General features: G+C 39.8%; 1 protein-coding gene across 1 annotated transcript in view; it reads left to right on the top strand.

Moving 5' to 3' along the window:
* Window positions 1-9,706, top strand: part of RPAP2 (RNA polymerase II associated protein 2) — a 68,443-nt gene extending 58,737 nt beyond the window's left edge. The window contains exon 12 of the mRNA XM_018565077.1: window positions 9,541-9,706. Coding sequence (XP_018420579.1) covers window positions 9,541-9,700 — 160 coding nt within the window. The 3' untranslated portion in view covers window positions 9,701-9,706. The remainder of the gene's footprint in view (window positions 1-9,540) is intronic.
* Window positions 9,707-16,499: the final 6,793 nt, after the last annotated feature.

The raw sequence follows: 16,499 nt of genomic DNA, 5'->3' as shown, positions 1-16,499 counted from the left end.
TCTGGTCCCTTATCACTCCTGCGGTAGCCTTCCAATAAGACACTTGGAAATTCATACTTTTTATGGAAAAGTACTGCCAGCCCCCACCTCCCACAGTGAAGTGTTCATTACTTCTCCAATCTGTTGCCAGGCCCAAGCATCGTCTCATTCTGTAGTACCCTGACATTGACTATAAACCCCAGACCTAACCGTCCCTTTACGTGGTCAATCCCAAAAACATCTGAACTACTAAGTCAGTACTTTGTCAGGCCAGTACTTTGGTGCTGATTTGCACCATTGTTACCTACAAATGCATTAATTAGTTACCCTTAACCTGGTCAACCCCAACAATAAAACATCTGAGCTATTCAGTCAATACTTTATTGGGCCAATACGTTGATGCCGATTCTTGCCAATGTAACTACAAATCATGGTAATACATTATAGTGAATAAAAGCATATGTCTTGGTCAGGATCATGATGTCCTAGGGTGACCTCAGAGCTCTGTAGGGATGTCGACAGGTGAATTCCTGGGGAAGAGGGAGGTTACGTCTGATTTTTTTATTTTATTTTTTTGAACAGTAGAAAAAAAGAAGCAGCATTGTTTGTGGGCAATGTAAAAACACATTTAAGCATATGATACATATATTAAAGTTTAAAGGCTTAATTCACAAAGCTCTAACACAGGCATAATGGGCTTTATTTTAGCCATGTAACTGTAATTTTGAAATCTCATTGGACTTAGCTGAAACAGTCAGATTAAATAACAATTCTTTTCCATGTGTTATTGATGTGCTGATGTGTTCCAAAAAAGGCTGTTCAGTAATAACACTGTGGCAGGAATAAAGACTAATGACTGCTTAATATACAGTATATGGCCTGCTAATACCAGTGTACATGCATTTGAAAGATTCCTCACCTCGCTATTATCTAGTCAGAATTCCTCATGTTTGGAACAGTGTAGGAGCAATAAAGCTGGGCATATCATGTACATTACATTTCTGTCAGCGCACAGTTATTATGTATTGTGATTCAGGGATATTCTTGATACTGCAGGATACAGGTGTGAAGTGAGTAGCTGCTGTGAGTATTTTAAAATGATCGTTCAATACCCAGACCACTTTGAAACGAATGACCTCTTCCTGCACATGGTCACATTTAGATTCTCTTCAAACTAAATTTGGGACAACTCTAAAGTTCACTGCAGCTGTTTGATCACCTGCGATTGTGAATACAACAGTTTCTTAGACAGAAATCATTGTAAATCACAGATGGCGAACTTTACGTTTAAACAATATAAGGCTTATGGGATTTGCACTGTCTGTAACTCTGAAAATCTTTTTGTAACCTGGAGGTGTTAACTGTGAAAATATGAATTTAGTCATCCGGAACAGATGTGCAACTAACTGCCATGTTTTTCACGACAAAGCAGTTTAACTTCCTACACTGAGGCAATCCTGCATCTGCCATATGCTACAGTTCTTCTCTGATGTGCGAGCTGTGCTGATGTGGACCAAAATTCCTGTTCAACTTGAGAAGCACACATTTGCACATATTTAGTTCAAAGAGTTGTCATGTTTGCATGCTGGCACTGAATAATCAAAGTCTGTCCTTTTTTGTTTTGTTTTGGATATACTATGGCAGTGTTTCTTAGGGCCCATCCATACTATGCGCGGTGACTGATATTTTTCGCACTGGGCCAACACCAGTCACCTCTAGGGTACGTAGAAAACAATGGTGGTGTGGTGAGCTGGGCTAAAATGCAGACATGCCACTTTTTTCTGCAGCTCACTGGATGCCACCTAAGGTCACCGCAGCGCAATGTAAAATGCTGCCATGCGGAAACATAAATGGAATGTGCACTTTGTACACTATAAATAAATGTAAGAAGAAAAAAAAGGTAAACTGCCTTACATTGTAACAATGCAAGGCACCACTGCTCACTGCTGCCACATAGCAGACACTAGCCAAATGGTAAAGTGCTGTATTTTACCGTACAGTTAGTGTGAACGAGCCCTTAAATTTGAGTTGTGGATGTGATGACAACCACAATATACCATAAATCTAAGCCATAGCCTATAAACAATGAAGGTAATGTATCACAGAGTGTTCATTTCTCTGGGAAGAAAACATTTATAAATATTCCTACCCACAACAATACCACTCTTCTCAAAACCTGTGAAATAATTATTATGATTGACAGCGCAGACCTGACATGTATAGGTCATTAGAGCGTGTATGCAGCAGGGGATTTTACTGAAGCTAACAGAATTGGTAGTGTTATACGGCCACTGTTATCGGTTGTCTCTGTATTGCTTTGCTGACATTTTGGTCATTCTCATCTTGTGTCCCAGTATGGCAGAAGTTTTTTTCTCATTTGGGTCCTTGGATTAAAAAGTCCAAAGCTGCCTATACATTAAGCAAATTTCAGCCTGTTCTTGATGAACCGGTTGAAAGTCACTCTGAGGGTTGCCCTGTCTGCCAGCACATACCTGGTATTCTTAGATTGAAAATTTGAAGGAGCCCAGTGGAAAATTGTTGGTCAAACAGCGCCTGTATACAGTCAGATGCAAGTATTTGCATCTGACTGGATGCACACATATTACCACATAATTGCAGGCCATCCCTTCCATCTTCTTCTGGGTTGGACATCTTCCGCCTCTTGATTGGCCAGACTGATGTAACTCTTAAGCATGCGCATGGGAGTGTATGGCTCAGTGTACACAAATGCTAACATGCAAGAAGAAGCAGTTATGTCAGAAGAGAAAAACAGTGACATAGTCACTTCTGTCACAAAACCCTACCTATCAGCTTTTTTTGTTTTTAATGCGGGGTGGGAAGGGGCATGCCACAACATTGTCTTTATTCATATTATATATTTATTTATATTTGCCTTATTGAGCACTCTGGTTGTCAGGGATTCTAATGCGCTCTTTAAAATGTCTAATGGAGCATGCAAACACCCGTGGGTGCTTACATATCATGTTAGCAGTTGAGTAACTGAGGCAACATATTTAATTATACAGTGCACCGGTATCCAGCAGACATCTAGATTTTATATAGGTTTCTAGCAGAGACCAAACTATGGGGAGAATGCAAGTTCTAGCAAGACATTTAAGCCAATTATTATGCAGTTTGAGCTCTGCAGATTTCCCAGTCACATGCTGTAACAGTTATCACAATTAGGTTACCTATTGATGAAATGCCAGTATCCTGATCTGATTATTTTCAGATAGATCTGATGACAATTTTAGGTCTGATGTCACTGAGCATCAATTTTCACTAGTGATATTTGATAAGGCATGTTAGAAACCCCTTTCTAACTAGTAGTAACTCCAGGAATAATGGCACTGGCAGCAGCATCCAGAACTGCTCACCTCTTCCCCTCTCAAATGATATGATCAGGAACATTCCGTCAAACCAAATGATTGTGTTCACAGGCCTACTACCTGATCCTGGTGTCTGTGAGTGGTCTGGTCCTTTATGGACATCTGACCACACTTGAAGATCTATGGGCCTTATGGGATCTATGGCCTTGCTTGTTTTAGTATCCACTGTATTTCATTGATATTTCATTGTATCATAGAAGGGTTTTCAGTAAACAGTAACATTTTTTTTGCTAAATGATTGTCCGTTTATTGAGAAATCTATGTAACAGAATTCTTTTAGCTGTTTTTCCTTCCGTTTTCCAGAGATTAGCAATTTTGTTTTCTTGTGGTTGTTGCAGAGATCAAGGCTTGAGAGTCTTGCTTGGTGGTGCCAGAAGGGTTTGCAATCTCTTGTATGATCAGTAATGGTGTGTTGTGATGTGACACTGCTTATGTGTGCTCCACACTTTTTTGTGCTGATATCCTTGTCTCCCAGTGTACAGACATAACCACACTGTGATCTTACCCTCTCAGCACTTCCTCTGTACTCTTCCTGATCCCTTTCTTATAGCTGAAATGCTCGGTGAGCACAATTCCCATCCAACGGTAACATTCATTGACATTACCTATATCTCCCTGCCATGCAAAGTGTTCTCCTTTTTCTTTGACTTTTCCTTGCTTGTGCACATATGTATATGATTGATACTTCGATTCTGTTGTGATAAGTGTAACAGTAGTAGTTATGTAATAGGAAACAGTGTCCCCAACGAAAGCATTGAGTGCCCTTTCTGAATGTTTAATGCAATCTGCTGAAACATTACATGTTTCATCAGATCAGGTTTCATTAAGAACAACTCTGGTCTAAACAACCTTTACTACAGTTCATAAGCTATATTTAATATAATACAATCTGTCTTAGTTTGGAAAGCAGAAGGATTTTCTAATATGTAATAAACATATCTAATAAATAAGCTCTAAGTGTCTAGGATTCCACTCTGTTTATTTTTTTAAATAATATGTTTGGATGTCAGTGATGACTGTTTTATGTGTGCCCACCACCCACCATTGCACCATCATGACAGAAACATGAAGCACAATTTTGTCATTGGGAACTGAGCTTTTGCATGTCCTGATGTACACTTGTCTATGACATTAGTGGTCACACACAGGCCTTTTTTTAATTGTTGGGTGTATGACAGTTGGAATTATGGGGGACCCCTTAAATCATGTTCTACAATTCTTCTGTTATATGTTGTAGGCCAGGGGTGCCCATTATGTAGATCGTGATCTACCAGTAGCTCTCAAAGCTGATGCTGGTAGATCTCAAAGGGTGTGAATGGCGGCCCCTTTATTCCATTTTGGTATATTTATTTTGCTGTGCACACATGATTTACCTATTAGCCTGAGTCTGCTGAGCCAAGCTCCCTGACACCTTTCTGGTGGTTGAAGTGCTATGTATTACATCAAAGAATATTAGTTTACACAGCCTATTGCAAAATACAGCAAGGTGAGCCAGGAGAGAGAACGGGGAAAGACAGCCATGGGAGAGAGAGACAGCCAGGAGAGAGAGAGAGCGAGGGAGGTATTTTTTTTCATTGGTAGATCTTATGTAGCTCGTCATTTGAAAAGTAGATTTTAACACAAAAATTGTGGGCACCCCTGTTGTAGGCAAATAGTGCTTAGCATCTTCTTCAACTAATTTAATTGCAGAGTTTTAAGCAAGAACTCACAACTATCACTCTCCTTTTAGAATGATGAATCTCCTGAACCATTTGAGATTATTATTTAGAATGTATCTGTCTGTTCTTAAATGTTCAAAAGTTGCTATCAGAATACGTGTATCTAATGGAAGCTGCACATAACTTCAAATGTCTTCCTGAAACCCAGGGCACTGTAATATGTAAATTACATTATTTCTTAGAGATACTAAACTCTAGTCTAGCCTTCCCTCACCCCCACCTCTCTAATAGCCAGTGAGACCACCCATCACAGTAATGGGCTTAATAGTAAGGAGGCAGGCCAGCTCTAGACATATTCAGCAAATGGTAGCATTTGTATATTAGAATGCCTTGAGTTTCGGGGCTCTTCTAGTGCTTTTAACCCCTTCATGACTGAGGCCCTTTTTTCAATTTTTGCACCCATGTTATATTCCACATTTTAGGCCTGAAAATGACGTAAAACCCCCCAACATTATATATTTTCTGAATGCCAAGACCCTATAGAATAAAATGGTGGTAGTTGAAAATTTTCGCAGAAGCGATCTGGCGACAGGTAAGTCGCCAGGATCGCTTCTGTTGTAAAGCCGACAGTCGGCTCTACAAGTTTAAACAGAGTCCCGGCGGCAAAAGTCGCCGGGAGTCTGTTTAAACAGCCCCGATGCTGGCGACGTACACTGTACGTCGTCAGTCACGAAGGGGTTAAAGACATTTGAAATTTACCTAAGTGCACCTTTAGATGTCTACATCTTATACCCATAGGAAGCTTTTATATTTCAAAGAACTAAAAGAACTTTAAAGGAAAAAAAGGCACTTTTAAGCAATATTAGCTCCTCCTAAATATATTGAAGAAAATTGAATGTTTGTTAATATACCTTTTCGGAGCTCTTTGGAAAGGTTGTTTTATTTTACCTCAAGCCATCTTCCAAAGAAGAAGACACACTGGGCTCTGTGTGCTTCCAGTAATATTATAGGCTTCAGAACTTTAGGTTTTGTTTCAAAATCTTTGGTCTATTTTTCCTTTTATATAGTAAAAATTAAAAAAAAAAAACATTGGTTATTGAAAAGCACAAAAGAAACCTCCATCTGACTAAAAAAATTATATAAAAATCATTTGGGTACAGTATTGCATAAGCAAATAATAGTCCGTCAAACTATCACAGCACTGAAAACTGAAAAATACACCTTGCAACCATTGTATAACTTTTTTTGTCTCGACATCGCACCCTCGTTCAATTTTTTCGTTCCATCAGCCCATCATGCACAGACCAATGTAGTTCGCAATTATCGTCCATCAGCACCACTAACTGGCCGTTTTTCGTCGATTGAACAACCACATTTCTGTTTGAGCATGTGCAGTTTTCATCTTGAGATTTCTGTTGTACAACAACGTCACTAATCCGTCAATTTTCGTCCAACTAGACAAAAAATTTCTAGCCTGCTTGAAAGACAGTAATTGCGGTTGTGGACTTCCCATCAACTGGCATCGCAGCCGAAAATTGGCAGATAATTGTAAGGTGTATGGGCACCTTAACTAGGCCTTTTTCAGTGCTGCGATAGTTTGACAGACTATTACTCGAGCATGCAATACTCTACCCAAATGAATTCAAATGGGGGGTCCCCGGTTTGAATCCCAGCCAGGTCACTATCTGCAAGGAGTTTGCATGTTCTCCCTGTGCTTGCGTGTGTTTCCTTCGGTTCCTCCCACACTCCAAAGACATGCTGGTAGGTTAATTGGCTCGTCTCTAAGTTGGCCCTCTATGTATGCATGTGAGATAGGGACTTTAGATTGTAAGCTCCTTGAGGGTAGGGACTGATGGGAATGTGCAACTATGTAAATTGCTGCGTAAATTGTCGGCGCTATATAAATACCTGTAATAAATAAATACATGAATTTTATATAATTTTTTTAGGGGTATATACAGATTAGTACTCAAGTGATTAATATCATGAATGCATCTTTATAAAAACGGGTAAAATAACCGCTTCTCTTTAACTTCGGTTGCTTTGGATTACATTTAACAAAAGGCTGAGCATGACTAAAAGCTATCTATAATTTTACATGCAAGTTTTATTTATAAAATGAAGATAAATTAAGACATCCTTCTCATTGTGGTGATTTTGTCTAAGAGACCATTAAAGTAACCTTGCTCTGGAATAAGTGCAGGATTGTGATTCTTCTCTGTGGTTATTGATTGGCTGTATCCCTTGAGTTCTTCCTATCCATATTTCATGTGCCCAGCGGCTGCAGGTGAAGTTGATGAAATAATCATTGTAGCTCTTGCTGGGAGATTCATAGAAGTTAAATCCTTGTCTAGAAACAGAGTGAGGTCAGATTTGCTGTGCCACTGATGAGATTTTACATTGTTTTATGTTTTTTTATCTTAACTAATCTTGTAACAAACTACTGAATAAGTGACTCTCAGAGGAGGCAATGGTGCAGGCACCTTGGACTGCTTACTGCAAAGCCTCAGCAATGCACTGTTTAATCAGAATTTTGTTTTTACAGGATTACTTAACTGTGGCCAGGTTCAGGACATTAGGGTGCATGCATATTTTTAATAAGCAGTAAATGAGCTTTAAAATAAGCCATCACACACATATGTAGTTGCTGGCACTGTGGAGTAATTCATTCACAAAGCTGACAACAGAGACTCTGAAGCTTGGTTACAGGATTGTAGTGTATTGGTGAACAGCACCTGCCATGTATTTATATTAGAAAGATGGTTTGCTGCTGAATTCCTGCTCCCAGAGTAAACAAATGGTGATGAGCTGTGCTTCTGCTGTGGTTATACAGGATGAACTTCTTAGCTGTGCCTGCAGCTACAGAGGTTGGTGAGATCTTGTTTACAGGTCATTTACTTCTAAGAATATGTCAATATTTGAATGTCCATAGTCTGGCCTTTGTTGAGGTTTATGCCTGAAGCTTGTTTTTTCCTGGCCATGCAGGACAAAGCAGCAGACTTGATTAAACGCCCTGTCCTCCCCCAGTAAGCTATGAGTTGCTCCAGTCAGAGGTCACACAGCGTTGTGGACTTTCTCTCAAAAAGAAACATTTTAGATACAGTATATACACAGTTGCTCACAACAGCCAACTGGAGCGATTCTGCCCCTGCTTCCAAACATGATGGCAGCTAAAACAGGCATGCGTCCTGTATCGCAGGAAAAAAAGGTACAAGTACCTGTTTTAGCAGCAATCGTGTTCGGAAGCACGGGCGGAATCGCGGCGGGAAACTGCGCGATCGCCCGGCACGACTGGAGTGCCTCTGAAAAATAATGGCACCCACAGCGCGAGCGGTGCACACCTGGGCGACTCCTGACCGCGCGACAATCCGCACGGAATTGTGCACGATTGCCGCGTGGTGGGGTGTCGCCTAGGTGTGCACCTGAATGTTGTAAAGATGTCACTGCTCCAAGCTCGCTCCCGTGATTGACTATAGTCTCTTATTTAGTTTACTAATTTGTATTGAGATTGTAGTCCATCGTGGGAGCGAGTGTGGAGCGGTGACTACTTTACAATACACACCATGTGTGTGTGGGACCATGGGGAACAATAGTAGCCACCCTCCAGAAGGAAGGACAGTGTCGACATGAACTTAGAGATGATTTGAGGATACACAAATAAACTACATTTCTGTTAATAGTTCGGGTTCTTTAATGCATTTTTATAATTTAACTCCTGAGTTTAGTGTCACTTTCAGATTACTAGAAGTCAGTTGTGTTTGTTTTTTACAGAAGAAGCTGTCCACACAGTAAAGTGAATGTTTACTTTAGGTGAAGCTCTGTAAATCTTGAATGTTCATGCGTGCAAAGGAAATTAACAAAAATGGGATGTGAACATAGCTTTTCTCTTTTCACTTTGCAAAGTGCTAGGTGAACGCCCTAGTATTTCTTTAGTAAATCAACCCTAGTAACTGACATATGAAGCACGAGATTCAATCCTGCTTTGCTATGTCATGCAGAGGATTGGTCACTTACAGGTCAGACCACTCCAAGCTCACTCCTGTGATGGACTACAATCTCAATACAAATTATTAAACTAAACATGATATTGTAGTCCATCACAGAAGCGAGCTTGGAATGGTGGCTACTTTACAACACACTGGAACCATGGGGAACAGAAGTAGCCACCCTCCAGAAGGAAGGACAGTGCCAACACCAATTCTGAAATATATTTGAGGATCTACATCTAAACTATGCACAAAAAAGATGCATTTTTCTTAATAGGTAAGGTACTTGAATGGATTTTTAAGATATAGCTCCTGAGTTTAGTGTCACTTTAATTATTTGTTTGTTCTTAGTGATCTAACTGACAAACAAACCATACTTTAGCTTTTTTTTTCCCCTCTACACAAGTATATAGAAATACTGGCATGCATCCAGGGGGCTCAAATTTTTTTTTGCAGAAGGCCATGAAGGTGATTTGTCACTTGCAGCAACAAAGAACTTTTCTTATGTATTTTTGGTCTCTCTTTCAGGTTACTTCCCACAATGCCTCTGTACAAGGACTCACAGAAAAATCCAGTGTACACAGAGTTTATTTCCAGACTATTAGAGGGGCTGCACTTTCAAAATGAAGACCTTGAGTTTCTGAAAAAGACATTTGACAGCAATACATTATCTTCATCTTCGGTGTAATTTTTTTTCTGAGCACGAATATTTTTTTTAATTTTGTGATATTATTAAAAAGTAGGAAAAAAGTTACCATTTGTGATGTGTTTAATTTTATGGATGTAAAGCATTTTATTGTCTAATGAAAATGTACCCAATTGGGGAAAGCTAGAAGGGAGTTCATCCCTGGCTATCAGGTTCTGTGTTAAGCTAGCCATGCCCTAACATTTTCTTCCTTTAACCCGCGGGCTGAACAAAGGAAATATCACAGATTCCTCCATCAACACTTACAAGCGTTGATTGAGGAGTCTCCTGCTGTTTGCTTCGTATTATGACATCAGACCACCAGCCGCTGTCAGAATACCTGAACAGAGCCGGCAGCTCATTGGCTGCGGGTTCTGTTTGCTTGAAAATTTTATAACAGGCTCCTTCAACCAGCTGATCAATGTGTGTTCCTGATGAACCGGCTGAAATTCGTGTAGTGTATGACCAGCTTTATACCTAAGGTTAATAGTTACAAGGGGAAAGTTGTAGTAATCTGATGTATTCTTACCTCATTTACTGTTAAGAAAAGTCATCTAACAGAAATACAAATGTATAAAACTTAATTCTTAATTGGGGAAATTTTTTATAGGCATCCGCCCAGCCTATTTCAGCATTTGTGTGGGTTGGGATAATGACAAATTAATGTTAATCGACTATATGCGAGTCTATCACAATCATTACATGTGATCACTTGAAAGTCACCCATACATTTCATAAAAAGTAAACAAAGAGAGTAAGGCGCTCGCTTGTCTTTTACGGTACAAGACCCCGATAATGTTTTTCTGGGACCATAAAATAGATACATTGCACAATGCTCACCATACACAGTGTACATTTTTATTTGAGAACTATCTGTATGTATAATATATTTATCATATTGCTATGAACATGATAACACCCAGTGCCTGCTTAGCTCCTACCATCAATTACACTCCTTTGTTCCTCTGGTAGACAGTCTTTCTCCATGGCTGCTGTAGAATAACACCCTGCTGTTTATTGACAAGGGTTGTCCCATGTGTTGTAGCCAGACCATGAAGTGGTAGACATGAAGTCACAATTTTGTTAGGGCATAATACATTACAGTTTTTAGTAGATACAAAGACCAGTTGTCAGGTTCTTAGTTACCTAAAGTTTTGTACGCCCAAGAAAGTGGGTTCAAAATGGAGAAGCAATAGCTCAGAGCTGCCATTAATTGGAACCCAAAGATATTCATGGTGGCAAAATGATTCCCTTTACCTCCCCTACACAATATGGCTGAAATATGTGGACACGCCTCAGAATTATTGAGTTCAAGTGCACAACGCATGGGAGAATATGTTTGAAAATCTCTCTGTCTGGAAGACTATATGGACAAGATGCACAAAAATTAATTGCAAATTAAAGATTTAATGGTCAGATTTGCCTACCGGCTCCAGAGTGATCCACAGCCTCCACCTTCATCCAGCACCACCAGTCCTCTTCAGGTACAATGACAGTTACATTATTCTGCCCTTTTCCAGCCTGTTGCTGACACACCGCCAGGGACATATCACACAGGCTGGGCTCACAATACTCTGAAGCTGGCCATACACCTATGGATTGTCTGCAGACTTTCTATGGTCAGATGGAAAAAGTGCAACACATTCCTTTATGTACGCTAAACTGTGTGGATGGAGGAGTCTCCCACTGGGCCAAGCTTCAGTATCTTGCTAGTCCAGTGGAAAGGACATGCTAAAACAAAACAGCTTTTCTACAGAGCAGAACAAGGTAGGAATCTACAACACAGTTTGCTAACTCGGAGGGGATTTTTTTTTTTCTTAACAAAAGTGGAATTGCTCTTTATGCATGAAGTGATCAAAGTATATACTGATATACAGTTTTTCTCTTGTACTCTTCAAACAGCTCTAATCAAGACAACATGATTTCTTTTAGTAAGTTTTGTTATAGAAATGCCTCAACCTAAGTAGTATGGGACTGCAGCAAGCTAAACCTGTGTTCCTTATGGCATTCTTGAAGACTAACAAGGCTGCCTCATAAACACATAACTAATACACAGTGTGCAGGTTTTTTTCTATTCACATCTTGCAGGTAGTAACGTCTGAAAGAAAAACAATGATGCACCCTTTTAAAGAGACCCTGTTGCCAGACTATTAATTTCAACAACAACCTTCCCATTAAAACATATTTGCATTAAACATTTTATGCATGTTATTTACCTGTAAAAGCCTCCACTGTGTACACATCCATATGTCCTGAGATTTCTTCTAGGCGCCGCCATCTTAGATGTGATGCCAGCAGCAGCTGCAGACTCAGAGCTCATACTTAAGTGACTTTCTACAGCTGGGGTAGGCAACGTTACTGCACAGCCTTCCAATTTTCCATCTGCTGGAGATGTGGGATTACACTTTACATCAATGCCTGTGTGTGTTCTAATCCCACTCCCCACTATGCAAAAATACACGTTTTTGTTTCAGTTGCACTTTTTGGAAAGAAGACAGGAAATGAATAATATTTATAAGGTTAATGATCCCACTGCTCAGCCTTCCAATTGGAAACGTATGATTACACGTTTACATCAATGCCTGTATGAAGTTCTCCCTTTATCCTGACACACTTTCACTTGTATAATGGTTATATATATTTTCTCACAATCCTTGTTCATTTTCAAAGGTAAAGCTTTCTAGAATGTGAAGCATACCCAACCCAACATGAGAGGGTAAAATAGGCAGGCCAAGATTTTGTTCACCTTTTCTCTTACATTTCTATGTGGTTTCACACAGTAGCAGAGGGGTTACGGCTTCGAAGTTGTATGTGGTTAGAAGGAGCAGAGGGTCTCTAGGTGTCAATTTGTTCAAATGCAGCTGCAGCGCATTCTCTTTCCAAAACAAAACTATTGTATTGCTATGTGAGCAGCAAATGTAATATATATATATACACATTATGCATAGCACGAAATAAACGTGATTTCTACTTTAGCTGTAGATTTATCCAACCTCCCTTCACAGCTCATCATTATATTTAAAAGTTCCACATCTTGGAGAATGCTACATATGACAGTATACCTTCACATTGACAAAGCCCATATTGTCTGTTTAAATTCTTCCTGCATGAGAATAGACTGACTAGTCAAGCAGTCATTCTTATGCTTTTTTAGCAGGAAAAAGTTGTATGTGTAAACTAGCTGATCATCTCTCACCCATCAGCAATAGAGGTTCAACAGTGTGGATGCTGGAACCACCATCAGAAATGAGTATTTATTGAAACATTCTGCTTAATATCATTCACAGCAACAATTACAGTATTTGTTTAGGGGGTTATTTTGGTTTATTTCACAATTATCTGCTTTTAAAAAAATGTTTGCTATGGAAAAAATGGGTATACAAGCTGTACACTTACTACTTTACATTGTAGCAAAGTGTCATTTCTTCAGTGTCGTCACATGACATGATATAATAAAATATTTACAAAAATGTGAGGGGTGTACTTACTTCTGTGAGATACTGTGTATATATATGTATAGTGTGTGTGGTTTTCGAAAAACAGAGACACATACTAATGTGTTTATTTCTCTAAAAAGGCTGTAGGTGCATGTTAACATTTCAGCAATGATATTAACACTTTAGATGCAAGTGAGAGGAACATTGCTGTGGCTGGCTGACATTACACTGTACAGTGCTGTACGAACTGCAGCGAACTTCCTGCTGTTTGCAAGATGACCACCAAGCACGTATTTAAACCATCATCAGATTAACACTTAGCACTGAATTGCAGGCAGACCGCTAAATACATACATGAAATACATATATGAGAGCTGTTTTCCCTGGCAAAGGATTTGTATTTCTGCCCATTTATTCCGGACATGTATATAGCTCTGCCGTAAAGCACAGCTCTCTCTAGCAGGGCAGGAGACCTGATTCTCCTACCCACCACTTAAGGTGGGGAGGAGAACAGATTTCCTCCCCACCTTAAGTCTGTGAATGGACAGTAAAAGAGAAATAGCAGACTGATGAGCTCATCTCTCTTTCATTCTGCTCTCTCCTCCTATCAGCATGCTCCTTCAATGTGGCATAACTGATTAGCACTTTGTACTGCTTCTCCCTCCACCAGCCTGCTGTACAGGGGATTGCAAGACACAGATGCCAAGCTTATATTCATTACACTTAAAATCTAGATGTATTTCTGAATACACAGCTGTATTACTTATCTGTGGGTAGAACTGTCTCTAGCAACGTCTACCACCAGTCAGATTCAGATTCTCGAAACTGCCACTTGCAGTGTTAATATGAGCGCTTGTTGTAATTGATTTGCAGAAAAATCTTTTTCTTTATTAATATGGGCTTCAATCTTAGATATGCTTAAGCTGACCATACACTGGCCAAATTTCAGACAGGTCCTGGTGACCTGGTGTGTTCGGTCAATAGCCTAGCAGGGGGCATTCCTCTATTATCACTGTTTAGTATTGATGGGGGAATAGAACATTTTGCAGAGGTGAGCAATGTGCAAGGCAGCAAAATTGTCAGGTTCAGTTGGATAGTGGTAGGCAGGCAACAAGAGTAATCAAATTGATATGGGTCAGCAATGAAACAAGCAATTCAAAATGTGCTATAGCCAGGGCTTGAAAAACGTTAGGGTGTCTCACCAGTGAGTCAAAAATGTCACTAGTCAGCATGACCGGACTATATCCTTGCAATTTCTGTAAAAAAAATTTGGGGACAGATAGAGCTTTGTTTTGGTGGTATATAAAATCACCACTGGGGGGGTATTTTTTTTACTATATAATGAAAAAAGTAACAAAAATATAAAATAAAAAAAATGTTTTCCCTACTTTGTTATAAAACATCTATTCTTACCCATATTTTTGGTAAAATATAAGACAGGGTCACATCGGGTAAATAGACACCAAACATGTCAAGCCTTAAAATTGCGTGCGCCCGCAAAAACGACCACACTGAAAATCGTCCATAGGCGACGCTTAAAACGCTTTTACCGCTCATCAGTTTAGTGTTATCAGTAATTAATGGCCCTAAAATTATTGCTCTCACTCCGACATTCGCGGTTATATGTAACATGCGGCATAATAGGCGCAATCGTTGTTTTTGCACGTAGGTGCACCCGACGCATATCTGCATGTGTGGGCAGAGGACTTTTTAAAAAAAATGTAATGCTTCTTTATTTTTTTTCATGATTCTTTAATTTTTGTATTACTTTTTTTTTTACACAACTTTATTGCTATCACATGGGTGGGCTAAGATGCCCCCTATCTGATAGCCAATTTACATGACAGGTCCTCTTTATGGAGACATCAGGGGTCTCCAAGACCCCTAATGTCACCTAGGGACCCCCAGAGAAGCTGATGAAGCAGAGATCGGCTTCATCAGCTTCTGTAGCTGGAAAGTGACACTGAAAGCAGGAAGTGACGTAATATACATCATTTCCTGCATCCCGGGACTGGAGAGTAGATCAAAGGGAGACCGTGTACTGAACTCCCTTTGATCTCCTGTCACAGAGCCGTGCCGGTAGTGCAACGGCAGTGACAGCTGCTCCTATACAAGCGATCAGGCGTCTATAGATGTCCGATCGCTTGAATGTAAAGCTCCCGGCCGGCCGTGAAATTACAACGGCCAGCCAGGAAGCTGCTCGTCGGGCTCCACCATCCTCTCGTCACAGGCGAGAGAACGATTGGCTTTTCAAGCCCTGGCCATTAGAGGTACTGGTAACATCATGCGAGTGCCATTAGAAGTTCTGGCAGGGATTCTGCGAACACCATGAGCACTACAGGCAGACCTGGAGGTACTATGACACTTATATTTTTACAAGCTGTCTGTTATTTTTTGATAGCTGGACATCCTGTTATCAACCAGTTTTCATTAGCATTAGAGGTGCACCGAAATTAACATTTCAAAAACGAAATGAAAAAAAATTTCAGGGCGAAACCGAAAATGTTTTTTATTCTAACTTTTTTTTTAAAAAATGTAATATTTAGTTTTTATTTATTTTTATAAACTTTAATTTTTTTTATTTTTTTTTATTTATTTATTTTTATTTTTTACTTTACTTTTAAGGGCTTTGGGGAAATATCAGGGGTCTAAACCCCTGATATTTCCCTTTTGAAATAGAAAAAGAGATTCAGAACCCTGTGTCCTCAATCTCTATTTCTGCATGCCCTGTTGCTCATCCTTTGCTCAACTCTGCAGAAAAAAAAATAACCAGCAGTATAATGTGGAATTGTTCAAGAAACTTTTGGACGATTTCTTAAGGGACCGTAATATACAGGGGTACGGCTACTCCTAGAATGAGATCCTAATAGGTTGGACTTGATGGACTAATGTCTTTATTCAACCTCAAATACTATGTAACTATGTAACTATGTAAGGATAATAAAGCACCAGGTGCATGTGCAAAAATGTACAGTATATCCGTCTTCCTGTATGGGGACTCATCCACACAAGAAAGAACAGTGTTTATCCCTCAATGTAATTGAATTCTTTTTGTGCTTCTCTATACAACCCGTGATATCTACCAGGAAGATATAGTAGAGATGGGTGTGCAAAAATACAGGGGTCTCTTTATAACGGGTTCACCTGAGGTTTATTTCAAACCGGTTCACTCAACAACATGTTCATGGGGCATTACAGCTGATAGATGTGGTGTTAAGGTTCTCCCACTCCTCTGGGGGGCAGATGCACTAAGGATGGAGAATGGGAGCAAACCGAGGAAAGTTAATTCCCCGATCTGCTCTATGATTACTGAAGCAGGAAGCGCTATGGTCTCAGCTCTTCCTGCTTCAGGACCCCTTCACACT

Source organism: Nanorana parkeri, unplaced genomic scaffold (assembly GCF_000935625.1).
Source record: "Nanorana parkeri isolate BGI_ZX_2015 unplaced genomic scaffold, ASM93562v1 scaffold811, whole genome shotgun sequence".
NCBI lineage: Eukaryota > Metazoa > Chordata > Amphibia > Anura > Dicroglossidae > Nanorana > Nanorana parkeri.
The sequence above is the reverse complement of the archived record's forward strand: the minus strand, read 5'-3'. Positions and strand labels throughout refer to the sequence as shown.